This window comes from Monodelphis domestica, chromosome 8, assembly GCF_027887165.1.
Source record: "Monodelphis domestica isolate mMonDom1 chromosome 8, mMonDom1.pri, whole genome shotgun sequence".
Lineage (NCBI taxonomy): Eukaryota > Metazoa > Chordata > Mammalia > Didelphimorphia > Didelphidae > Monodelphis > Monodelphis domestica.
The window spans coordinates 56,936,965-56,964,052 of NC_077234.1; the positions used below are offsets into that span (position 1 = coordinate 56,936,965).

Genomic DNA, 27,088 nt, shown 5'->3' on the forward strand with positions numbered 1-27,088 from the left:
ATTCTAAGAAAATTGTCAATGATATCAGCAAATTATTTCTTAAATCATATGTGTCATTACTGGAATTCTTATTCAAAGACCTGTATTTGAGTTGCTTAAAAAAGTTTATGTGTAACATGAAAAAGAAGGAAACAAACTTGTAGTACATGCCTACTATTTTTACTTTTACTATTATGCTTTACTATTTGCTTTGCAAATAACATCTCATCAAATCCTCACAACCACCCTGAAAAGTGCTATTATTATGTCAGTTTCCTACTTGAGAAAACTGTGACAAAAAGATTAAATTATTTGCCTAGGATCATATGGTAACTGTCTGAAGCTGCATTTGAACTCAGTTCTTCCTGATTCCAGATCCTTCTCTATCCACTGAGCCACCTAGCTGCCCATAGTTTTTATTGAATACTCACTGTCTTCTAAATGTTATTGAAGATATAATGGTAGTATTAAATGCACTAGTTAAGATTTGTTTTTCTGCAGATGATCTGTGTGGTTTTTTGATTATCTTTATTTTTCTATGTTAAGAAATCATATATTACATTATGATCATTTTTTTTTGACTCATGTTCTTCTGGATAACCTATAATTCTTAAGTTGTTTCAGCAAATCCTGTGATTAGGATCAATGTTTATGTATAGAAATCATATATTCTTTAAATACTAACTGTCTTTTGCATCTTTTTTTCAGATTATCCTTTACTTCAGTATTTTTGTATTTCCAATCAGTTATTTTGTCTTTCATTTCTTGCCACCTTTAATTCAAGTTTTTCTATTTTTCTTATTTCTGCTGTATATGCCATACTTTTTGCCATTTATAACCTTTTAATCTCTGTTTTCAAGATTCTTGTTTCTCATGAGCCATTTGGGGACACCATGCTATATGATTCCACATACTCTTGGGAGTCCATAGGGTCCTCTGCCTCTTTGGGTACCAGTGCTTTCCTTTAGACCTGGTGTAGCCCACACACACTTGTGTACTTTACCCCATTTCCTTCTATTCTGCTGAGGCACATTGTTATCCCAAGTAGAATACTCTGCTGCCTTCCTATGGCAAGGGAGTAGTGACAATTGAAGTCTGCTATGTGTTGGTGGCACCCTTTGCCACGAGGTGAGGGAAGAGTTTGCTGACAGTCATAGCTTTAGCCACAAAGAAATTGCTGAGTGGATGCCAGAGCATAAGCTGATGGGAAGTATTCTACTCGCTTCCCTGTTCAGTGTGGGAATGAACATCTTAGATATTAGACTTCTCTGCCTAATTTGTCAAGATCTTCCCTTGTTCGATTCTGATTTCTTGGTATGTAGAGACAGAGCACACACAGTTTCCTATTTTGAGGAGTTTGTGAGGACTTCAAGCATCTTATTAGTTATATGACCAACTTTTTGTTTTTTGGATAAGTTTATTATTAAAGAAATCATGGAGAAACCATAAATGTTTTATTTAAAGGTTTCTTTTAGGGGGCAGCTAGGTGGCTCAGTGGATTGAGAGCAAGGCTCAGAGATTGGGAGATCCTGGGTTCAAATTTGGCCTCAGACACTTTCTGTGTGACCAAAGGCAGGTCACTTAGCTTTTTGCCTAGTCCTTACCTCTCTTCTGCCTTGGAAGCAATAAGCAATATTGATTCTAAGACAGAAAATAAGGGTTTAAAGTTTTCTTTTAGGAAGACTTCTTATTTGGATTTCCAATCACATTTTCTAAGCTAAGTTCTCCAATTTATCATTTTCAGGATGTAACTTTATTCTTGCCAGAATGGGAGGATGGACACTTTTACCTTGCCAAATACTATGACAAATTGATGCCTATGGTCACCGACAACAAAATGGAGAAGCAGGGAGACCTGATAAGATACATAGTTCTTCACTTTGGGAGGTGATGCTTAAGATGTAGTATTTCTGCATGATGAATATGTAGAGCTGATTGGCTTACTTATACTCACGCAGCAAAACATTGCATTTAGAATTGAAATGGGTACATTTTCTTCTTTACAGTATGATGTAATTTGTTAAATGGGTATTTAAATTGAAAGAATTTTTAAATATCTGAGATCTGGAAATTCTTGAAAACGTCCACAACAAAGTCTTTAATGGAAAATACTTAATAATGGGATCTTAATAATAATTTTTCTGCTTTCTCTATTTCCCATACTGTTAACGAACTTCTTACATTAATTAGAAATTGAATGAGATGACACAGCTAACCAGAGTTTGGACAGTTCATAAATGCAGATGACTATATGTCCTCTCAGACTCATTGAGAGTTTTCTAAATAGTCATTGAACCTGAACGTTTTTCATTCATAGCAATCAGTTAGTGAAAAGTTGTGTGTATGGAAAAATGCATTCTGAATTCTAAACAGGTAAGAAATGAACCCTTTTGGACTGCACACTCATTTGTAAGTTGAACCTTGTTTATATTGATAACCCTTGTCTGGCATCCATCTTTTTGCTTTAAACTCTAACTTGCAAAGGTTGCTCAAAATAGGTTATTAAGTTGGCTTCTAGCAATATTTCCATTTATTCTTCCACTATATGGTGTTATCTTTTAATGCCCTGACAATGACAAGTTAAATCCATTTGTGAAATTGCTTACTTTTGGATATTTTAATGAGCAATATATTAGCAAGAATTACTTCAGTAAAGCAGTAAAGCTTGGATCAGGGCTTTTAAGCATTCAAGAATATTGGCCAGGCTTCACTTCCGAATACAAAATTGAAGCATTATTGAATCCAGCTATACTACTAATGTCTTATACTGTAAGGGTGAAGAATGTAAGGGGTTAATATAAAAGGTTGGACTAGATTACTTAGGAGTAGAGTCACCAGGAATTTAGTCAAATTCCAAAGAGATTTATTTTAGCAATTTTTTTAATAAAATATAGAAAGTGGAAGTAAGGAAATCAGAGAGAGGATAGGGTAAGATATCTAGCACTAAGTATTTTGCTCCAGCACCTGGCTCAATCAGGAAGGGCTAATTATCCCTTAGCCGGAGGGGCCTCAACCTTGAGTTGAGGACCTGGGGTTGCATGAAGCCTCTGTCAATAGGATAGGTCTCTCCTGAGGCTAGTCCCTTCAGAAAATCAAGGAAATTGGCCTTTTTCACTCACCCCACCTGATAGTTTTAAGGATAGAAGCAGTCCAAGATCCTCAGTCAGAGCTCCAAAGTCAAGTCGAAGACGAAAGACCAAAAAGACCCTTCACAGGAAGTTCTTGGCATTTTTAAAGACCATTTCTTTTCATCACGTCCTTCTATTTTACGTGTACCAATTACAGCTAAAACTTTGCTTAGGACTGCCCAGGGGGCAGTCAGTCAATTCTGATTCATCACCCATTATCACATGGGTCACAGACCTCTCCCACTCAAGTGTAAGTGGAGTATGTATACTTCTAGTGATTAAATATAAAAATGGGCAGGGGAGAGTTAATTTAATCTTCACAGAAGTTAAGGCAGAAATCTATATATAGTCTGGTTCAACATTGAAATGTATGCAGAAGAATAATGAATGAATGAATTTGCAAATTGTTTTTTTCCTGCTATAAATCATGGTCTGAACTTGATCTTTATCTAATATACTTTAGAATTTGCCATCTTGAATATCAGTTTATATTTAATATGCTTTTTTTATTGAGTGCCTTATGCCATTTTTCTAGGTACTATGAAAGATTTCATTAAATATATAATATCATTATTTCAATGTTTAAAGAAGCAGAAAAATTAATGATACATTTCAGAAAGTTTTATATTCAAAATATGAGGAAGAAAAATTCTTTTTATAGAATCAAGGGTTATCCCATTGGTTAGTGATGGTGAACCTATGGCATAGGTGCCAAAGATGGCACACAGAGCACAGTCTGTGGGGACACAGACCACCCTGCCCCCACCCCCAGGGTTTATTACTAGAAAGACAGAGGGACTCAGGCAGAGCTGCTCCCCTCCCCTTTTCTACCATGCCTGACAACATTTTTTCACATCACTTGCCCCTCTACCTAGCAGTTCAATGGGAGCACACAGGGTAAGGTCAGCAGCTCACAGGCAGCAGAGCTAGAGGGGAGGGGAGTGTTCAGGCCACTCTCCTCCCTCTTTCCACACATGCTTCTCATCACCTGACCCCCGGCCCAGCTGCCCAAAGGGAGAGCTTCCTCCCTCCCCTGTCTTAGGTAAAGGGGGGTAGGGCCTGGCACTTGGTCTGGATGGGATGGGGTGGGGCCTGACACTCCCATCTCTAAAAGGTTTGCCATCCTTGCCATAGGTCTAGAGATCATCCTCCACAGGTCCTTTGTATAGATTTCAGTGGGTAAGAAGAGTGTGAACTTGAATGGGAATTAAGTTATACTTTGGGTTTTTTTTATTGACCTCTAACATTTACTTTGATTTAGAAGGGGTCTTAGACTTCAGCCAGCTACCAGAAAGGTCTAAAACACACACAAAAAAGGTTGAGAACTTCTGATCTATGTGAAACATGTGATTCATGGTGGGAAAGAGGGAAGGTTAATGGAAAATTAATTTGACTAGTACTTAAAGAAGAAGACTGAAGAGTTTGAGATTCTTTATGCAGGCAGAGAAGAAACAGTAAAGATTTTTGGAAATTGAGCAACTATATTATAGAAAAAAATAGTCTAGTATTAATGTATAGGGCTGGGAAAAGAATAGATTGGTGGTCAAAGGGCCCCTAACTGCTTCAGTGATTCTCTAGACCTAAGGGACAGACTTGACCTGTCAGGCAGGTACCTCTTTACTTTACACATTAAGATGAAAAGTTGTTCATAGGTTATTCAACAGTTAACAAAAGGAAGTTTACTTAGCCATAGCAAAAACAAGATGTTTGGCAAGGGTATTCCAGCAATTTGCTAGAGAAAAGGAATCTCATCCCCATATGGAAACACATCTACTTAGCAGGGCAGGGTACTCATTAGATCTAAATACAAACATAAATGCTAGATGTCCAGGATACCAACTTCACATAAGTGGGCCTCTTTATACTCATAAATGGACAGGAAGCCAGGTCAGTATGTCCAGAGGCTTTCAGGAAGCTACTTCAAGGGAGGTATAACCCTGGGCTTATTAACCCCAGGAAACATTTGAATCATCTTTCAAGGGAGCACTAGCCTAATGTTCATAGGGGAAAAGAAAAGATACAGTTCCCATCATACCAGTAAGCATCTAGATTAGATTTATGTCAGTAAAATAGAAAGGAATGGATAGATAAAAATTAAGGAAAGGACATACAGAACATTAGGTTTGGCCAAAGGCCAATTCAAAACAAAACTTTAGTATTAGATAGATAGAAGGAGAAATTAGATAATGTCAAGGCTTCTTTAAGACTTTATCAAATTCTACCTTTTTACAGGAAGCTTTTCTGCCCCTTAGCTGCTAGCTCTTTCTGATCTGAAAATCTATTCTTTGTGTGTCTTATATTTATTTCTTTGAGTATAAGCTCCCCAAAGACAAGAATTGTTTTTGCTTTTGCTTTGTACTCCTAATGCTTGCTTCAATGTAAGAGCTTTACCAAGTATTCTTAACAAATTCTGTATACATTAGATTTCAAATCTCTTGCTATAAAAAAGTGATACAATAATAATAAATAATTAATAATAATACTCCTTGACTTTATAGGTCTCTGCAATATGGTAACCAATTCATATATCAGTCAATGCCTAGAATGTTATCACTGTGGCTTGATTTTGGTGCTAAGGCATATGAATGGGAAAAAGGTATAATTTTTCTACCATATAAATATTTTTAAATAATTGTTTCTTGCAAAATCAGATTTATGCTAATAATTTATTAAATTGTGAAAGTTTGATATAGAGACTAGAAAAATGGCAAATTAAATAGCTGCAATTTTGTTCCTAGGAATATTGATCACATAATCTGTCTTAGAGTCTTCAAAGGAAAACATGCCCTTAACTGAATAAGAATGCCTTCCTATAGTGCAGCTGGGTGGCTCAGTGGATTGAGAACCAGGACCAGAGACAGGAGGTCCTAGGTTCAATAAATAGGTATCTGGGGGGCAGCTGGATGGCTCAGTGGATTGAGAGCTAGGCCTAGAGATGGGAGGTCCTAGGTTCAAATCTGGCCTCAGACACTTCCCAGTTGTGTGACCCTGGGCTTGACCCCCATTGCCTAGCCCTTACCACTCTTCTGCCTTGGAACCAATACACAGTATTGGCTCCAAGACAGAATGTAAGGGTTTAAAAAAAAAATAGAATGCCTTCTTGCACCTGAGCAAATGAGGCTGCTCAAATACAGATTTAGGACAGTTAATTTAGATTAATTTTCAATGGGACTCATTGTAGTACAAACATCAGATTACCCCTAATTTTAACTAAGCAGACTACAAAAAATAAACAGTCTTTGACAACTTTGCTTCTAGAGAATGTTGTGACTTTAGATAACAACTTTCTCTAGACCTCAATTCATTTCCCATCTAGCCCAATAAAGAAATTTTTCAAATGATAGTTCTACAATTCTGATTCTTTAAATGCTGATTACAGAGGCTGAAGGAGTTTCCACATATAGAATAATTTTTTTATCTTGTTTATTTCACTTTATACCTAATACCCTTAAATGGGGTAAATAGGTAAGTGAAGATACTAAAGTATATGATAGGAAATACCTTCCCATTCAAAAACAGACATATAACTTTCCATATGATTATAGCATAGATTCAGAATTTAAAGTCTAGGAAAGATTTTTTTTTAACCTGAAATTTTAAAAGAAATGTATACTTCTGTAAAATTGATTTTACTGTCATGTTTCTTCTAGCTGGTCGTTCTGATCGTTTACAAATGAGAAATGACTTAGCCAAAATAAACAAGGTGATCACAGAGCACACAAATCATTTAGCACCTTACCAGTTTCTAACAGCTTTTTCACAGTTGATCTCTCGAATCTGTCATTCTTATGATGAAGTTTTTGTTGTTTTGATGGAAATTATTGTCAAGGTGTTTCTAACCTATCCTCAGCAAGCAATGTGGATGATGACAGCTGTCTCTAAGGTAATTTAATAACTGATCGTTTCTTTTTATAATATTAAAGACTAAACTATAAATAGTTGTGTCATTTTAATTATCAGCAGCAGTAGTAGTTTCTCGTTTTAGTCTGTAGGTAAAAGAAAATTTTCAATTTCTTTTTCTTTCTTGGAGTATATATTGTGAAGCAAAAGAGAGGCCATAAAGCAAGATATCCAGAGAGCTGGCCTTGCAGAGAGAAAGGCCCAAGGTTGGCACATACTAGTTGTATGATAGTGGACTCAGCATTTCATCGCTGTGCCCCAAGCAACTCTAAGACTGAATTGCAAGAGTTGCTGCTCTGCAGTAGGGAGTGAACCTATACCATTCCCTATACCATTGGAATCACAAATCCAGCCTTCACCCACTAAAAAAAATTAAAGATGAACTTGCGAGTATTTAAAAAATTACACCGTAGCTTACAATTTTCATAATTTATAGACAATTTCCATGGAAATTGAGGTAATTGGTACATTAATAAGGTTACGGTAATAGCCAAAGTTCCTATCTAGAGTCAAATAATTTAACAATAGTAAGCATGGCAAATGATAGCATATTTCATTAGTGTTTTTATATAAGTAATCTGAAATATGAGTTCTATAGCTCACATTTTTTATAACTCACAGTTGTGAATTATTAATGAAAATTGATGATTTTCTTTAAACTTGATTTATATTATACTTAAATGTTTCAGAAATAAATGTGTAAGTTGAATTTAACAAAAACATTTTTTTTCTTGCAGTCCTCTTATCCCATGCGTGTAAACAGATGCAAGGAAATCTTAAATAAAGCTATTCAAATGAAGAAATCTTTAGGGAAATTCATTGGTGATGCAACACGCCTAACAGATAAACTTCTAGAATTGTGCAATAAATCGGTATTGTAAAAAGTATTACTATTTACAGACTAACCGTGGGGTAATTTTTGAAGAGTTCTGGAATCATGATTTGAGTTGTTTTATCTCTCATATCAACTGCTTTATAGTTTTCCTGAATTAGCTCTGCATTTCATAAAGAATTTTCTTAAAGCTTATTATTTTAAGGTTCAATGAGCTTTTATCATCAACCTTAAGTATGAGATTTTTAGAAAACCCATTTAAATATTTATAAAAATTTTCATTTTAAAAATTTCATCATATCTTCACATTTTAAAACCTTTAGTATATTTAAGAACATTGACCTATTTGTAATAATAAGGGTTGCAAAGACAGGCCAATAACTCAGTTACCCAACGCTTGCTGATAGAGCTTGTGATATTCTAAACCACTAAATTACAATTCATCCAATTCAGATAAAACAAAATTAAGTTGTTTTTAATTGTTCCTTACCAGTAGCTGTGTTCAGTGTTGGACTTCAGTATTAGTAAGTTCACTAGTCAGAAGATGAGTGGTAATGTTCATGAGTTTTAAGCAGAGTATGTTTTTCTTTTTTATTATTATTATTAGATTTTTCACTGTTTTTATTATTTTATTACAATTTTTTCACTAACAGTCCTTGTTGTCCCAAAGGAGAAAATATAATGAGGGAAAAAACAAACTATGCTATAAAGTAGGAAATGAGGGAAGGGGGGGGGAAGGAAGAATAAAACTAGGTAAATATTCACCCAAATACTTCCCTAAAGTTTGTTGTTGCTTTGCTATATAACTTTTTTAGAGCCACTTTTTTTCCCTGATTCTTTTTCTGTAGTCAAAATGGAGGGTATAATTCTTGCCCAGTTTATATGTTTATTATTATGTATAGGATATATTCTCTTGGTGCTATGGCTTTTTTCATCTTCTAACTAAAATAATATCTAAAGCATAGCTATATCATTAGGTTTTTTTCTGACCAATTTTTTTAAGTCCATGAAAGAACTTTGAGCTTAAATAGAATATTTTAATTGTGATACAATTTTATTTTCTTTATATTTGTATCCTCAATGCCTACCACAGTATTTTGCATGTAAATGGCACTTAATAAATATTTACTAATTTGAATTCAAGCTTTGTTGATGGGCAAAAAATAACTGGGGAACTATAGTGCAAGGCTTGATTTGGCTTTGTGGTTAAGAAGCATGTGAGAACTTTGATATGAAAAATGTACTATTTGTCTTTTTCTAGGTTGATGGAGGTAGTAGTGCTACTTTAAGTATGAGTGTTCATTTCAAAACCCTTAAAAAACTAGTAGAAGAACCAACATTTAGTGAAATACTAATCCCCTTACAATCTGTAATGATACCAACTCTTCCGTCAACTCCTGGCACTCATGTTAACCATGACCCATTTCCTGGACATTGGGCCTATATTTCAGGCTTTGATGATATGGTAAGATTGAACATTATATGATTATATCGTTCATTTCCACATGTTTAGTTGCTTTTCTTCATGTTAATTTTTTAAAAGTCATAACTACTATAGAAATAATTTATTCTCTACCTAATATTCAATGTTGTTAAAAATCCTAGGACTTGATAATGTCCTCAGATAATTTAACTTTAACCTTAATTATATTTTTTATTAGAAAAAATTATTTCCCCTAACTCACAATGTGCCCAGATCATAAAATGCTGCATATGTGTGAAACACAGTATGTTTTTTCACTAACCGTTCTTGTTGTCCCAAAGGAGAAAATATGAGTGAGGGGGGAAAAAACTATGCTATATGGTAAGAAATGGGGGAAGGGAGAGGAAGAACAAAACTAGGCAATTCTTTATTTCCAAAAATGATAATAATAGGTGATGTTTATGGAGCTCTTCACTTTTGATCCTCACAGCAGCCCTTGGGGGGTAGGTCCTATAAGCATTATATTCATTTTACAAATAAAGGAACTGAGACTTAGAGAACCTACCTTATCACACAGCTATTAAGTTCAGGTGCTAGACTGGACCCTAGGTAGCTGCTGACTCACACTTTAGTGCTCTTTACACCACACTACCCTCTGTGATATTAAAATATTGCCTTGTTAAACAAACATATTAATACATTTAAATGACTGTTCTCCTTCAATGTAGTCACTCTTTTAAGCCACAACCTTATTCTGCTACTTTTGCTTAAAATATTTTTAGAATAACCTTCAGAACCAATTTATAAACCACAGAAGAAAACCAAGTTTATTTATATCTCATTTTTAACCATCCCTGATATATAACACCTCATTCACCACACTTGTCTCAGAAATTAATTTTCATTCCTTTTTGTGATTTACAGTTATTCAAAATAATGTTCTCATAGAACAATTCCAAAAGAAGAGTTCCCAAAATATTTTGTGCAACAGCCGCATCGTTTGATAATTCTAAAGCTTCCTTAAATTATATGTTTCAGTGTAATGACTCTGTTTTGGACCTATATACTCCAGTACCTTTGTTAAAAAGTGTATCATTGCCACGTGTCAAACCTTGTAGTTTTTCCTTTGACTTAAATACCCCTGCTACCAATTCTTCAAAAATTATGCTTTACACAAGTTCAGGACTGGTCTCAAAAGGCCTTTCTTCAAATCCTGACTCAATCCAGCTACATGATTATAAGTAAGTTTCTCTCTGAGTCTTCTATTATTCTCCTCTAAAATGGGAATAGTTCCTGCAATTCATAACTCAGAACTGTTTTGAGGGAAGTCATTTGTAAGCCTCAAAGTTCTAAATTACATCCCTAAGGAAACCATTAAGCTTTGAACAGAATTGATAAAAGAACACATTTATAAAATTATATCAGTTATTATTCTAATTTTTTAGTTATGATTAATACTTCAGTACTCAAAATATTACATTTTAACTGTCAAATTTCAATCCAGTTTATGCTCAAATGGTTATCTTTCAGGTAGAAATTCTTCCTTCACTTCAGAAACCAAAAAAGATCTCTTTAAAAGGATCAGATGGAAAATTCTATATCATGATGTGTAAGCCAAAAGATGACCTAAGGAAAGACTGTAGACTCATGGAATTTAATTCCCTGATTAATAAGGTTTGGAAATACTTGGTTTTATCTCAACATTTGTACACCAGATTTAATATCTAGAAAAAATTTTTAGCATTTTTAAATTTTGAATTCCAAATTCCCTCTCTTCTTCCAGATCCTCCTCACCCATTGAGAAGATAAGCTGCATGATATCAATTGTACATGTGAAATAAGGCAAAATATATTTCCGTATTATAGCCATGTTGCAAAAAAAAAACCCAGATTTTTAAAATAGAATTTTCATTATACTAGTAATGGGTTTTTTAATTTGAAAAACCATGTACATACACAAATATGAAAGAGGAAATTTTGCCTCTGCTTGTTTTTCTTTCAAGTCCTTTATAGAATATAAAATAGATGATTAATAGGCATTTAACCTTTTTGTAGTTTTCTTCAACTCATAATGAAGGAAAAAACTTGTTAATTTCACCCTATGGATATGGCATGTTGTAATTGTTGTTCAGTTGTTTCAATCATGTCTGACTCTTCCTGACCCCAGTTGGTGCTTTTTTGGTAAAGATACTGGAGTGGTTTGTCATTCCCAGCTCATTTTGCTAATGAGAAAACTAAGGCAAACAGGATTAAGTGACTTGCCCAGGGATACAGAACCTAGTAAATGTCTTGAGGTCATATTTGCATTCAGGTCTTCTCAACTCCTTGCTACCCCAGATATGACGTCTGAGGAATGATTAGTTAGATGTTTTTAAGAGTTAATGCAGGGAATCACCCTAATGCATATATTAATAATATGGAAACAGGTCTTGATCAATGACACATCTAAAACCCAGTGGAATTGCTCGTTGGCTACAGGAGGGGGATGGGAGGAGGGGAGGGAAAGAACATGAATCATGTAACCATGGAAAAATATTCTAAATTAACTAATTAAATAAAATTTTGTTTAAAAGAGTTAATGCAGGGGACATCCAGATGACTCAGTGGATAAAAAGCTAAGCCTAGAGATGGGAGGTCCTGGGTTTGAATCTGGTCTGAGACACTTCTAGCTGTGCGGCCATAGGCAAGTCACTTAACCGCTATTGCCTAGCCCATATTGTCCTTCTGCCTTTGAACCAATACATGGTGTTGATTCTAAGATAGAGGGTATGGTTTGGTTTTTTTTTTATTAAAATTTTAAAAATCAATGCAAAATTTCTCTTTTAATAACACTATTTAAGTCTCTGTAAATTCAAGCATTTATAAGCCCTAACGTAATTTATTTCCTTGGGTTGATACTGCAAAAGCTTTGCTGTGAAATGATACATACTTTTTTTTTAAACTTCTTTTGCAAAAGCTTCATGTTTTTTTTCCCATTTAGTTCATTCAACTTGTTTAAGGTAAAGTAAAATTAATAGGCCCAAAATATGTCATAAGATTGACAAAATAGTTTTTAGCAAATGATGTTTATATATAGCTGAATCAAAAATAATAGAAAAATCAAAACCAGTATTTTTAAAGCCAATATTTCAAAGGAGGTTACTTTTTCTTTAGCAGAATAGCAAGTAGCTTTTCAATAGTTTTTCATGTGTTTTAGATTTTTTTTTCTAAATCTTTTCCTGGCCTCAAATTAAATTTGTTCCAGCCTTTCTGGACTTTACCATTATTGGCATTATGAAGTATGAATAATCTTGGAGGCTTATTAAAGTCATTTATTCATAAAAATCTAATGTTTTATTATAATCTTCTCACATGAACCCATACCATAGGACTTATTTTATAAGCCAGATTGCCATATACCAATATCCTTTTGATATTTTAATTAGTTAAAAGGAGTTCAAGATCATTCAGATATTTAAATATGCCTTTATAGTAAATAATGGTTTAATGAGGTCTCCACAGTGTTTTTTATTTTGCTATCAATTACTTTACCTAAGTATGAAATAGTGTATTTTGGTTAATGGGGGGTGGGGGGTGGGAGGGGATTAAAATAGCTCTCGTTTTGAAATTGAGCAGATGGCATATGAGTGAGCTGTTCTTATCTCAGTGTTTACTTCATTCAGTTCTAAAATTGGGAGCTAAGCTATTCCTGTCACCTTCTTAGGAATTTGATAAATCGGAATTAGGTCAGACTTGTATAACTTTGAAGTCTGCTAGAAGATGTTTTCATATGAGTCTATAACAGTGATGGCAAGCCTATGGAATGGGTGCCATAAATGGCACACAGAGAACTCTCTGTGGGCACATGGCTGCCTCATGTTCCGCTGCCACGCCCCTTCCCCCCCCTTCATTACTAGAAAGACAGAGGGACCCAGGCGGAGCTGCTCCCCTCCCCCTCTTGTAAAAATGGAGATTTGAACTCTGGACTCCATAATAAAAATATAATACTCCTTGCAGAGAGAAACTAATTTCTACCTGCCCCAGTTTCCCCCCTAAATTTTAACTCTTACACTCTCTACATTCACTGAAGACATTCCTCACTTCACCTGCCCCTCTGCCCAGCAATGCAATGGGAGCTCTTCCTGCCTCTCCTGTGAGGGAAAGTTGGGGAGGGGCATGGCACTCTTGGAGGTGGGATGGGGGTAGGGCCCGGCACTTCATCCCTAAAAAGGTTCACCATCACTGGTCTAGACTATTTAAGTAGTAGAAGTATAGTATAAATACCAAAGATAAAGGTGGTCAGTTATTGGTGTCAGAGACTTTGTCGCCTTCCGTTTTTTATTAGTTTTTTATGCATACAAGAATTATATGACAGTTTTTATTCCTAAGAATTAAACATTTCTGTATTGGTATAATACTAAGAAATAAAGTAGGCATAAAAAGAAGCACAATTGTTCATTTTATTCCCTACTATTTTGAAGGGATTTTTAGGTAACATGTACTACTTCTATTAAGAAAAGAATAACTGTTCCCTATGTTGAAATATCTTGAAATTTATAGCTATGTTTAAATTGTTTCTTTGCTATTTTGAAAAAAAAATAGTGCTTAAGAAAAGATGCAGAGTCGCGTAGAAGAGAACTTCATATCCGAACATATGCAGTTATTCCCCTAAATGATGAATGCGGCATCATTGAATGGGTTAACAATACTGCTGGCTTGAGACTTATTCTGACAAAACTGTATAAGGAAAAAGGTACTGAAATATATTCTTTGCTAATTTGTAATATAGGCATATCATTTCAACTGACACATTGAAGTGCATTTTTATTGCTTGTACTGGGTTGTTCTGCATATCTCACATCCTGAAGTAAAATTAGTGAAATTCATATTGAATTATACAATATTCCCATATCACATGCTCTTGAACCCGAGACCATTTCAGAGGTTCTAGAATAGGTTAGTATCCCATAAGGACCCATTCCATACTGGAGTTACATTTGGTGTTTTAGTTATTGATTGGAACAGCTTTGGATTTAGGAAATTGTTCCTATCTGTCAAATGACAAAATTTCCTCTGTGATTTGCATGAGCGCCCACCTTTTGGCTTATGGTACTATGCCTGAACTGGAATGGATTCTTCAAAGCTATTCTTCAGCAAAGTGGGTCCACTACTTTTGATCACATAGTGATAACCACAAGAGGTTGCTATTCCATTTTCCATTGAAGTTGACTTTCATAGTTCAGGGATTAGACTTGGGGTAATTAGTAAATGAAGATACAATTTTGTATTTATTTGGTTGCATTAAATAGCACTTTTTTAGCTTATAATTGTAACTTTTTCCTTTTATTCTAATTTTTTACTGTTTGTCTTTTGCTTGTTTTAGTGTTGATATATTTTTATTTCACATTTTAATTAGAAAATTCAACCCCTCTTCACAGTTGTTCAACATTACTTATCAAAAATTGTTCCCTTATAGGAGTGTACATGACAGGAAAAGAGCTTCGCCAGTGCATGCTGCCCAAGACAGCAGCTTTGTCTGAAAAACTGAAAGTGTTCCGAGAATTCTTGCTGCCAAGACACCCTTCTGTTTTCCATGAGTGGTTTCTGAGAACATTCCCAGATCCAACTTCCTGGTCAGTTGTTTCCTTGTTTTAGCCAGATGTTTTTGGTTCATTAATGGCATTGATGGCAACCAAATTCATCATGTTTTTTTTTTTCCCCATACAGGTATAGTAGCCGATCAGCCTATTGCCGTTCTACAGCAGTAATGTCTATGGTTGGCTATATACTGGGTCTTGGAGATCGTCATGGCGAAAACATTCTTTTTGATTCTTTGACTGGTGAATGTATACATGTGGATTTCAACTGTCTTTTTAATAAGGTAAATGTCATGACTTACTTTAGTCATTTTAAAGGTTTTCCCCGACTGTTTCTAGAATTGGCCCTTGACATCTAGTCCATCAGTAGCAGACATAAATACAGGTATTAACATGGAATTTCTTGACTGTCATAGTTAATTTCTTTCCTAATGGTTAGTATTTGGGGTTGGAGAATTTCAAAGTCCCTTTTGGTAAGAGAGCTTAGTACTACTGATGGAAAAGCAAACTGACAAGTCAGGCATACTACTACCTCTACCATAGCTCACAATCACTAGAGCACTTTGTTTATAGTGCTTTCTCTACAATAAACCTATGTAGCTAGAAGGGGCAGGATTGTGCTCATTTTTTTTGTTTGTTCAGTCATTCAGTTTTGTTCAACTCTCTGTTGACTTCATGGACCCCTATCCAGAGGGTTTTCTTGGCAAGGATACTGAAGTGGTTTGCTATTCCCTTCTCCGGTGGATCCTGTCATCAAACAATCAGAGGTTAAGTGATTTGTCCATGGTCACAGAGCTAGGAAGTGTCTGAGAATGGATTTACATTCAGGCCTTCCTGACTCGAGGCCCATTTCTCTTAACTTCTGAGCCACAGCTACCTCTATCATGCCCATTTCACAGTTAGAAGATTCAGTGGGGGGACATCTGGGTAGCACAGTGGATTGAGAGCCAGGCCTAGAGACGGGAGGTCCTAGGTTCAAATCTGGCCTCAGACACTTCCCAGCTGGGTGACCCTGGGAAAGTCACTTGACCCCCATTGCCTAGCCCTTACCACGCTTCTGCCTTGGAGCCAATACACAGTATTGACTCCAAGAAGGAAGGTAAGGGTTTAAAAAAAAAAGAAGAAGATTCAGTGGACAAAAGTTGGTATTAAAACTAAAATAGTCATCTTTTTACACTATAACATGCTATCTTAATTATCCAGTTTCTCCTTGGGCCCAGAGAGTACTTCCAGCAACTACCAAGAAAACCAAGAATGGTACCAGACCTATTGTTAGTTGGTGACAGTTTGCCAGAACAAGAGAAAAGGGAACAAATAGAAAATCAGTGGAAGAAAGGATAAAAGGAGAAGATGAGAGGCGCAAGGTAGAGGGTAGTTTAGGTAGGCTCTTCATATCAAGCCATGTGAAGACCAGTTGAAGGAGTTAGGGAGGTATTCACTGTAGAGAAGAACTTGGGACAGGGATGAAAGCTATCTTCAGTTATTTCTGAAAGTGATCACTCAGTAAAGGGATTAAGGTTTGTTTGGTTTGACTACAAAGAGCAGAACTTGGTACAGGGGGTGGAAATTACAAATAAACAAATCATTAGGTTTAATATTGGAAAAACTTTCTAACAATTTTTCTTTCTTCTCCTCCCCTCCCCCCCCCCCCCCCAATCCTTACCTTCTGTCTTAGCATCAATTCTAAGACAGAAGACCCACAAGGGCTAGGCAATTGGGGTTAGGTGACATGTCCAGGGTCACACAGCTTGAAAATGTCTAAGGCTGGACTTAAACCCAAGTGCTTCCTACTCTAGGCCTGATGCTCTGTCCACTTTGCTACCTAGCTGCCCCTTAACATAGCTTTTCAAAGGTGGAATGGGCTACCTTAAGAGGAAGTGGTTTGCTTTTTACAGTTAGTCTTCAAGTAACATCTAGACTCACATGTGAAAACCAAGTAGAAACAGATCATTAAATTGTATATTAGAATCCCTGTTGATCATATATTGAGTACAAAAACCACACATTTATATAATGTTTTTATATATCATTTTATATATTTTTTAAATGTTGTGTGTAATAGCTTTATATAATAAGTTTTTTTAAGTGAATTTACTTATTTTGTTAAATATTTCCCAATTACATTTTAATCTAGTTTGGGCCACACTGAAGAGTATGGTGGGCAGGCTGCCTGTTTAATATTCCTAGTATAGATGACAATTTATTGGATGTATTGTAGAGGGCTTTTGACCAAGTATAGATTGGACTTAATAGTTTCTGATTTCTAATTTTGTGAGATGTGAGGAGAAAAAAATGTTCACCTGGGGCAGTATAAGGCAAGTTGGCAAGTTTTATTTGCTGTCCAAGGAATATAAACAATTAGATCCTCAGTTCTTCCAGTTATAAAGTTAACATTCTTTTTGGGGAGTGGGGGGGTGGGAGTTTTTATATAATTACATTTATTATGAAGTGGATTTGGATATGTTACTGCAATTTAGGTCCAAACAAAGACACTTTGTTATGGAAGTACCAAAAGTCACTTCTGAGGCCAGTTTTGCCTCTTTAGCTAGTTGTATAAAATGGGTCCTGTGAGTATCATTATAAGGGTTCTCTAGCATGTTTACAAAATTGATTTCCAAAGGCTACATTTTATAAAGGATCTTTTTTGGTCTGTTAATTTCTAACATGTTAGGATAAATTATCTAGATGTTATGTTGATACTGTTCCATTTAAATAAAGCAGATGATAAATTACATGCATAAGTAAGATACAACCCTAAGTTTATGTCTCTTTAAATTATACTCATTAAGGGAGAAACTTTTGAAGTTCCAGAGATTGTTCCTTTTCGCCTCACTCATAACATGGTCAATGGAATGGGTCCAATGGGAACAGAAGGTCTTTTTCGAAGAGCATGTGAAGTAACAATGAGACTGATGCGTGACCAGAGAGAACCTTTAATGAGGTAACAAGCATCTTGCACTGGTAAAGAATGAAGTTAAGTGGCTCTTTCCTCTTGGGCAGCCATATAGTAAATTAGCTGGAGGAGAGAGTCCTTCCTTTTGTGGCCTTGTGCAGAATGTACATATATATAATGAAATGGCACTATTCTTATCTCTTAATTTCTTTCAAAACTGGCATATTCAGTAATAGCAGTTTTTTGCATCTCAACTATAAGCAGTAAAGGCTTAAAGTCATAGAAATTGCTACTTTGACAGAAATTTCAAAGCTGTTGCTATTCTGAAAATAATCTAGGTACTGCATGGCATTGGCATTTAAAACAGAATCCAGGAATGAGAGAGGAAACCTAATCCTTAAATTTCCATCATTTAAGACTTCCAAATTTAGGGGTTTTAAATATAACTTTTCATATCACTTGCCTTATAGAAGACCTAAATTAATTCATAACTGACAAATTATACAAAAAGTAACAATAAAATTCAAATCTGAAATAACATTCTCTAGGCAGAGCTTTCCTGAATTTTAGACAAACTCTAAATATACTATCGTGTTGTTGGAAATATAATGGGAGGGAGAAACACATCATGTGCTCAGGGCATGTCAAACAAAACATTCATTAAAAATTTTTTCCTGATGATGAAATCAGCCAATGTATATGAGGTACTTATTGAGCATTACTTACTTTATCAAAGGAAATCCTTCTAAGGAGGGCTGGTTTTCTTTCTTTTTTTTTTTATTAAATTTTTTCAGTTGCTGAAAATAATTTTTCTCCCTCTTGCTCACCAGCCCCTCTTGAAAAGAAAAGAAAAGCAAACCTTGTAACAAACAGGCATAGTCAAGCCAAGCAATTCCTGCATTGGCTATGTAAAAAAATTATGTTTTGCTGTGTAACCTCAGTCCATCACTTCTGTCAGGAAACAACACTTCATCTTGAGTCCTCTGGAATCATGGTGATCATTGCATTAATCAGAGTTCTTAAGTCATTCAAAATTAATCTTTACAATGTTGTTAGTGTATAAACTGTTCTGATTCTGTTACTTCTCTCTAAATCAGTTCATGCAAGTGTTCCCAGGTTTCTCTGAAACTTTCTCCTTTATCATTTCTTACAGCACAATAATTCCCTTGAATTCATAGGCTTAAATTTGAGCAATGATTTCCCAATTGAGGAGCATCTCTTTAGTTCCTAGCTCTTTGCCACCACAGAAAGAACTTTGATTTGCTTTCCATTTTTCAATTAAATGCTTTTTTTATCTTAATTACTTCTTTTAATGTTAAAAATTTTCCATTAAAAGGTAACCATTTGTCTATTATATATAATGACAAGAATTGCTATGAGTTTTTAAAAATAAAGTATATTATTTCAAATGATGGATAATAATAATGACCCTGTGGGCTCATGATAAGTACCAAGCATTTATTAGATTTGGTTTAGTTTGATTTTAAAGAACGTAATTTTATGTATTAATAATTTGTCAGGTGAGTGTAGAATATGAAAAAAAATATCATCTGAAAAAAGCTTTAAGAAGGAACTTTTAATTACTAAGGAGAAATTTTTCCTGAAGATGACAGAATATGTTGTTTGCATAGTTTGCCCAAGGATTGCCATGTTATTAAGATTAATAATAATTTGAGGGCAGCTAGGTGATTCAGTGGTTAAAGAGCCAGACCTAGAGATAGGAGGTCCTGAGGGATTCAGATGTGGCCTCGTTCTTCCTAGCTGTGTGACCCTGGGCAAGTTATTTAACCCCAACTGTTTATCCCTTACCATTCTTCTGCCTTAGAACCAATATTTGGTATAGATTCCAATGCAAAACATAAGGGTTTAAATAATAATAATTTAATAATGGGTAAAATCCTCAACTGCTTTAATACCTCTTCAATTCTTTACCTTCTAGTCTCTTGTCTTTGCTTTTTCTTCTATCCTTTGCTTCTCCTGACCTTTCTCTGTTAATTGTCATCTTATAATTATGGATATTGGATTTTTTTATTTGTGGTCACTATAATCATACATATTATTAGCAATCTGAAATTTGGTGAAGAATCTCAAGTAGCCACATTATGAAATCTTAATGCTAACCACCACAATTCTTCCAACTGCCATAGCCCTTAGATCCAATTCTGACAGCCTTCCATCAAGAGAACTGGTACATATAATCCTTATATCCTTAAGGAAAAGATATCCATAGAAAGCTTTAGGAAAATGGGATGTGAATGGGATTTTGGAGAATAAATCAGATTTGAGTAGTGAAGAAGAGTTGAGAAGGATACTTAAAGGAAAGTGAACAGAGTGATTAGGGAGGTGAGAGGCTGGTAAAAATATAGATTGTGAGGAAAACTATTTTGGCTGTAGCATATCTCTTAACTCTTTAAAATCAATATTTTGGCCACTTTCAAGGAGTGTGTCAGATTTGTTTGAGTTTCTTCAGGATCTCTGGACTTTATGACAGGATTCCCACACCTGAAACAGAAAAAAAAATTGTTAATCAAAGTTCATCTATAAAATGTATATATAAATGAATAAAATGTTGACTTTATAGTCACAGGAATTCAGTGTTTCCATGAGGAAGGAGCAAAGCTTCTCACTAACCCTCTAAATTAAGACACATTTTCCATTGGGATTTAAAGGAAATTGGCCAAACAATATGGTAGAAAAAATTGAGACTGGGAATAAAGAGACTTGGATTTCTCTTCAGTCTGCTATGAGTTGAGTGTATCACTGAACAATTAACCTCTTCGTGGCCCAGTTTCCTTATCTCTAAAGTGAGAGGTAGTGGTTGTTCAGTCATTTCAGTCATGTCTAACTTTTCATGATCCTATATGGGGTTTTCTTGGCAGAGGTGCCAGAGTGGTTTGTCATTTCCTTCTCCAGCTCATTTGATGTGAGGAAACTCAACAGAGTTGAATGACTTGCCCAGGATAACACTAGTTCATGATTAAGGCTGGATTTGACCTCAAGTCTTCCTGATTCCAGGCCCAGCACTCTAACCACTGTACCATCAAGCTGCTTCTATTTACATTTAATTCTGTAACTAATTAGCACCTGCTGTTGTTGAACTCTAGATTTTGTACATTAGGCAATAGTGATGAAGACAAAAATGATGGTTCCTACAGAGTCTTCAGCTTATCTTCCTCTTTGCTTTTCCTCACACCATAACCCATTCTTTGTGATTGCTTCTTAATGTAATCATTTATATGTAATTTTTATGATTTTTTTCTTTGACCCATTCAGCAAGTTTGAATTTTCTCCATATTTTTATTGATTATAATTTTATTATTATTATCCATAAATGATATTTAATATTGTTGCATTTCTGCATTTGTATATGATTTTTTATGCTCTTGAGCATGGTCAACTTTGAGAAAAGAGCTGTATAATTCTGAAATACAAGTAAATGTGTTTCTTTATTTTAAACAGGCTGTTCAAGTAATTATTTTATTCATTTTTATTAGATTTTATTTTGTTGTCATTAGACTAGGTTCTTTCACTTAGATTGAAAGTGTGACCACCACTCATGGGAGCATAGAGCTGATGTTTCTCATCTGGGACGGGGGTTACCTCACCAACCTGATAGTACCTATTCCATTGTGCTAGACTCAGTCTTAGTACTAAACCTTCAGTAAGTTTAGCCTACTTCAGCTAAGAATTCCCAAATTCAAGTGATCCACCAGTCATAACAGAGATTGTAAGCACGCTTACATGCCTGACAGTTTTTTTCTAAGTTTGACAAGAGGCATGTTGAAGTACTCAACAGTGATTGCTTCATTGGAGTTTCTTTAGTTGGATTGGCATTTCCTTTAAGTATTTAGAATTTCTGCCATTTGGTGCATATATATTATACTGAAGATAAAATGAAAATAATTTCATTATCTAGGATGCTTTTGAACATAACAGTTTTCCAATTTTTCTTTTTAATAATCTGAACATAATAAATGCTAATAAATATCTCCTTCTAGAAAGAACAGGAAAAGGGCTTCATATGATCATAAATCTATTAAGAGACTTATTTTTCTTTTTTTTTATGTACAATAAATTGAACTTGTTATTTTCAAAGCTAGCTGACCCGCATATCTTGTATTTCTCTTCTGAATGCTTCTGTGTTTTTTAAATGATCTTTCTTTCTTTTGTCCTTTATTTGACATCACCATCACTAATGCTTCTCAACCTTCAACTCCTATAATTTAAAAAACAAGCAACCCTCCTTTGCTACAAATAAGCATAACCAAGAAAAACAAATCTACATGTTGGCTCTTCCTGGGCATGTATCTCATTTTGCACATTGAGATCATCAGAGGACTCTGGAATTGTGCTTGTCCACGGTCCAACTTTTCATTTACCTATAAGTTTATTTCTTATGTAGCATGCTTTTAATGGAAACCGTTTTTGTGTACAACCAGATAAGTGATCTTCTCTTTACTAGCTCGTTCTCCTGATAATCCTTTTTATCCCAGATTCCATGGCTTTTAAGGTTATGCTTTGCTGTTTCCTTATTAACTACTAAAATTAAAACTGCTTTCTCATTAATTACCTCTTATCCATCATTGTACTTTATTACATATCATTTATTTAGGAAACTGAAGGAAACATTTTTTCCATACTGTTTGCTAACCTCTGTATCAAATGCTCTTCTACTTTAGGTTTAAATAAAGTCAAGGTAACTAGTGCTAATATTTATTAACAGTATATCAAGCAAGAAAACAAAGACAAATTAATATTTACAATGTATCAGCTTTGAGAAAGCTTTCTGCCAAAAAGTTACCTTCAACTCTGCTGACTTTTTATTCAAGAAAAATGATCCTGCCATTTAGCACCGTCAGAATAGCAGCCAATATCCAAGTTCTCTTTATAATGCTTGTTTGCAACATGAGTTAACATAGTGCTCCCTGGGTTCTTTGTATCCTTTCGTCTGTAGCTTCCCTAGTCTCTCTTTAGCTATGACAAATCCCTCTCCAGAATGACAATTCCATTGTTATTCCAGCTTTCCCTTGCCTGTTAAAGATGCTATAATATGTAGAATCTCTTAAGTAGAGACTATGGAAACTGGTATTAACACTTTTTTTTTTCAGGTCATTTTAACTTTAATTTTTATTACCAATACACATAATAAATCTCCACACAAGTTTTCCTAAGTTAAGTGATCAAATTATCTCCCTCCTTCCCTCCCCTTCTCCTTTAGGCAGGCAATTCCATCTGGGTTATACATGTACTATCATGGGAAACATTTCCATATTGTTCATTTTTGTGAGTAATCTTATAAAACTAAAACCCCCAAACATAAAGCCAAATAGACAGTTGAAAATTATTTCATTTTAAAGGTCAGAATTAAAAACAATGAGTGGAAACTTCAGAGGACTCTGTGTGAGGAAATGTTTCCTAACAATAAAACTGTCTAAGAGTGGAATAGAATGCCTCAGAGAGAGAGAGAGAGAAAAGATAGAAAATTAGAACATTTACTATGTGCCAGGACTGTGCTAAGCCCTGGGGATACAGATAAAAAACCTAGATAGTTAGATAGTTCTTGCCCTCCTCTAAGATAGTACATAAAGGAGAATTGGAATGTGATATACCTACAGTGGCATGGTGTGGAGATGGTTGAAAAATGGCACAAAGGACTGGTTCTTGACAGAAAAAAAAATGAAAGTTCCTCCTTCAGAGCTAAGAGGTAAAGGAATGAAATCCATCTCTTCTCTTTCCCCTAGCCACAAACATATGTGTGTCTGTGTGTGTGTGTGTGTATGCATATACATATATACTTATGTGTATATTATTATATGTATACATTTTGGTTTAGAACTGTGCTAGATAACTTAAAATATCCTCTTAGTGCCAGGGAATTCAAAGGCAAATGTTTTTCCTCTCATCCAGTGTGCCTTCCTTTATGATATGCTGCTTCACATTTTTTTTATGATACTTGAATTCTTCAAGGATTCGTGATTTCCTTGGAGTGGGCATTCTTCCCATTGATGAAGCACAGAACCCTTTCACAATTTGGTAGAAAGTATCCTTCAGTTGCCATGCCAGAAAAAAAATGCAGTTCTAGGAATAGATTATGCTAAAAAAAAAAACCCTTTGACCTTGGGAAAACCTGCACAAAACTGACATCATGTCATTGTCATACTTAGGAAAAATATCTCATCAGGAATATGATTTCTCATTAATTATTCATTGGGAGCCTTTGTGGTATAATTGAAAGAGTACTAGACTTGGGATCAGGAGGACCCTGTACTGGGAGCCTTTGACACTTACCTAGATGTGCGGAACTAAGCAAGTCACTTAACTTCTTTGAAACCCATTTTCTTATCAGTGAAATGTGGATAATATTAGCACTTACCCCACTGTTTTATCAAATGAGAAAGTATATATATGTATATACATATTACATATATATAAAATACTTTGCAAATTTCAATGTTCTTCATAAAAGTTAGCTATTCATATTTTTGTGGCTCCTGTTTTGTTAATATGAATTAAGTCAACATTGAAATAATTTTCTTACATTTATTCAGTCTCTCTACTCATAGAATATTAAGCTGAAAAGGTTCTGTACCAGGTGATATGGAGAGGGGGAAATGTAGTTTAAAAAAAAATCTAATTTCATATACTGAAAGGTTTTCCTTCATGGTTCACAATTCTCCTGAATCACAAAGCAGTTTTAAATTATAATTTGCATGTTACATGTCTAATAAAATCTCAAGTGACCACAAATGATTTAAAGAGTAGGAACAGAACCTATTAAGTACCTTTGATTTGTAAAGTACAATAAGAGTGAGACAATAGTACACTACTACCTTTTTCACAGAATTTCAGGGCTCAAAGGGTAGAGAGAAACTAGTTTATCTCTTTTTATTTATTTATTTATTATTTTATTTTATTTATTTATTTTTATTTGGTCATTTCCAAACATTATTCATTGGAAACAAAGATCATTTTCTTTTCTTCCCTCCTCCCCTCCCACCACCTCTCCCACAGCCGACGAGCAATTCCACTGGGTATCACATGTGTTCTTGATTCAAACCCATTTCCCTGTTGTTGGTATTTGCATTAGAGTGTTCATTTAGAGTCTCTCCTCAGTCATATCCCCTCCACCCCTGTAGTCAAGCAGTTGCTTTTCATTGGTGTTTTTTACTCCCACAGTTTATCTTCTGCTTGTGGATAGTGTTTTTTAGATCCCTGCAGATTGTTCAGGGACATTACACCGCCACTAATGGAGAAGTTCATTACCTTTGATTGTACCACAATGTATCAGTCTCTGTGTACAATGTTTTCCTGGTTCTGCTCCTTTTGCTCTGCTTCACTTCCTGAAGGTTGTTCCAGTCTCCATGGAATTCCTCCACTTTATTATTCCTTTGAGCACAATAGTATTCCATCACCAACAGATACCACAATTTGTTCAGCCATTCCCCAATTGAAGGGCATCCCCATATTTTCCAATTTTTGGCCACCACAAAGAGCACAGCTATGAATATTCTTGTACAAGTCTTTTTCCTTATTATCTCTTTGGGGTACAAAACCAGCAGTGCTATGGCTAGATCAAAGGGCAGACAGTCTTTTATCGCCCTTTGGGCATAGTTCCATATTGCCCTCCAGAATGGTTGGATTAATTCACAACTCCACCAGCAATGAATTAGTGTCCCTACTTTGCCACATCCCCTCCAGCATTCATTACTTTCCTTTGCTATCATGATAGCCAATCTGCTAGGTATGAGGTGATACCTCAGAGTTGTTTTGATTTTATTAAGATTGTTTCCCAATTTGTTGCTACCCTTCTGATTTTAGTTACATTGGTTTTGTTTGTACAAAAACTTTTTAATTTGATGTAGTCAAAATTATTTATTTTACATTTTGTGACTCTAAGTCTTGCTTGGTTTTAAAAATCTTTCCCTTCCCAAAGGTCTAACAGGTATACTATTCTGTGTTCACCTAATTTACTTATAGTTTCCTTCTTTATGTTCAAGTCATTCACCCATTCTGAATTTATCTTGGTGTAGGGTGTGAGGTGTTGATCCAAACCTAATCTCTCCCACACTGTCTTCCAATTTTCCCAGCAGTTTTTATCAAATAATGGATTTTTGTCCCAAAAGCTGGGGTCTTTGGGTTTGTCATAAGCTGTCTTGCTGAGATCATTTACGCCAAGTCTATTCCACTGATCCTCCTTTCTGTCTCTTAGCCAGTACCAAATTGTTTTGATAACCACTGCTTTATAGTAGAGTTTGAGATCTGGGACTGCAAGCCCTCCTTCCTTTGCATGTTTTTTCATGATTTCCCTGGATATCCTTGTTCTTTTGTTCTTCCAAATGAACTTAGTTATGGTTTTTTCTAATTCAGTAAAGAAGTTTTTTGGTAGTTCAATGGGTATGGCACTAAATAAGTAAATTAATTTGGGTAGGATTGTCATTTTTATTATGTTAGCTCGTCCCACCCATGAGCAATCAATGTTTTTCCAATTGTTTAGATCTGGTTTTAGCTGTGTAGAAAGTGTTTTGTAGTTGTGTTCATATAGTTCCTGTGTTTGTCTCAGCAGATAGATTCCTAAGTATTTTATATTGTCTAGGGTGATTTTGAATGGTATTTCACTCCCTAATTCTTGCTGCTGAAATGGGTTAGAGATATATAGAAATATTGATGACTTATGCGGGTTTATTTTGTATCCTACAACTTTGCTAAAGTTGTTGATTATTTCGAGTAACTTTTTGGTTGATTCTCTAAGATTCCTTAAGTAAACCTATCATCTGCAAAGAGTGATAGCCTGGTCTCCTCATTGCCAATTTTAATACCTTCAATTTCTTTTTCTTCTCTAATTGCCACTGCTAGTGTTTCTAGTACAATGTTAAATAATAGAGGTGATAATGGGCATCCTTGTTTTACTCCTGATCTTATTGGAAAGGCTTCTAGTTTATCCCCATTGCAGATGATGTTTGCTGATGGTTTTAGATATATACTGTTTATTATTTTTAGGAAAGGCCCTTATTGTTTTCAATAGGGATGGGTGTTGTATTTTATCAAAGGCTTTTTCTGCATCTATTGAGATAATCATGTGATTTTTGTCAGTTTGCTTGTTAATATGGTCAATTATGTGGATGGTTTTCCTAATATTGAACCATCCTTGCATTCCTGGGTATGAATCCTGCCTGGTCATAGTGGATGACCCTTGTGATGACTTGCTGGAGTCTTTTTGCTAGTATCCTATTTAGAATTTTTGCATCTATATTCATTAGGGAGATTGGTCTATAGTTTTCTTTCTCTGTTTTTGACCTGCCTGGCTTTGGGATCAGTACCATGTTTGTGTCGTAGAAGGAATTTGGTAGAACTCCTTCT

The 27,088-nt window shown here is 35.1% G+C and overlaps 1 protein-coding gene across 4 annotated transcripts in view; it reads left to right on the forward strand.

Annotated features, from left to right (window-relative positions):
- The window catches only part of ATR (ATR serine/threonine kinase), a 128,765-nt gene that overhangs the window by 91,368 nt on the left and 10,309 nt on the right, over positions 1 to 27,088 (forward strand). For all 4 annotated transcript variants that reach the window (XM_007502105.3, XM_056808650.1, XM_016425253.2 and 1 more), the window contains 10 exons: positions 1,724 to 1,866; positions 5,606 to 5,703; positions 6,758 to 6,990; positions 7,745 to 7,879; positions 9,101 to 9,304; positions 10,793 to 10,936; positions 13,844 to 13,994; positions 14,718 to 14,874; positions 14,969 to 15,122; positions 17,628 to 17,779. In XM_007502105.3, the coding sequence (XP_007502167.1) occupies positions 1,724 to 1,866; positions 5,606 to 5,703; positions 6,758 to 6,990; positions 7,745 to 7,879; positions 9,101 to 9,304; positions 10,793 to 10,936; positions 13,844 to 13,994; positions 14,718 to 14,874; positions 14,969 to 15,122; positions 17,628 to 17,779 (1,571 nt within the window). The remainder of the gene's footprint in view (positions 1 to 1,723; positions 1,867 to 5,605; positions 5,704 to 6,757; positions 6,991 to 7,744; positions 7,880 to 9,100; positions 9,305 to 10,792; positions 10,937 to 13,843; positions 13,995 to 14,717; positions 14,875 to 14,968; positions 15,123 to 17,627; positions 17,780 to 27,088) is intronic.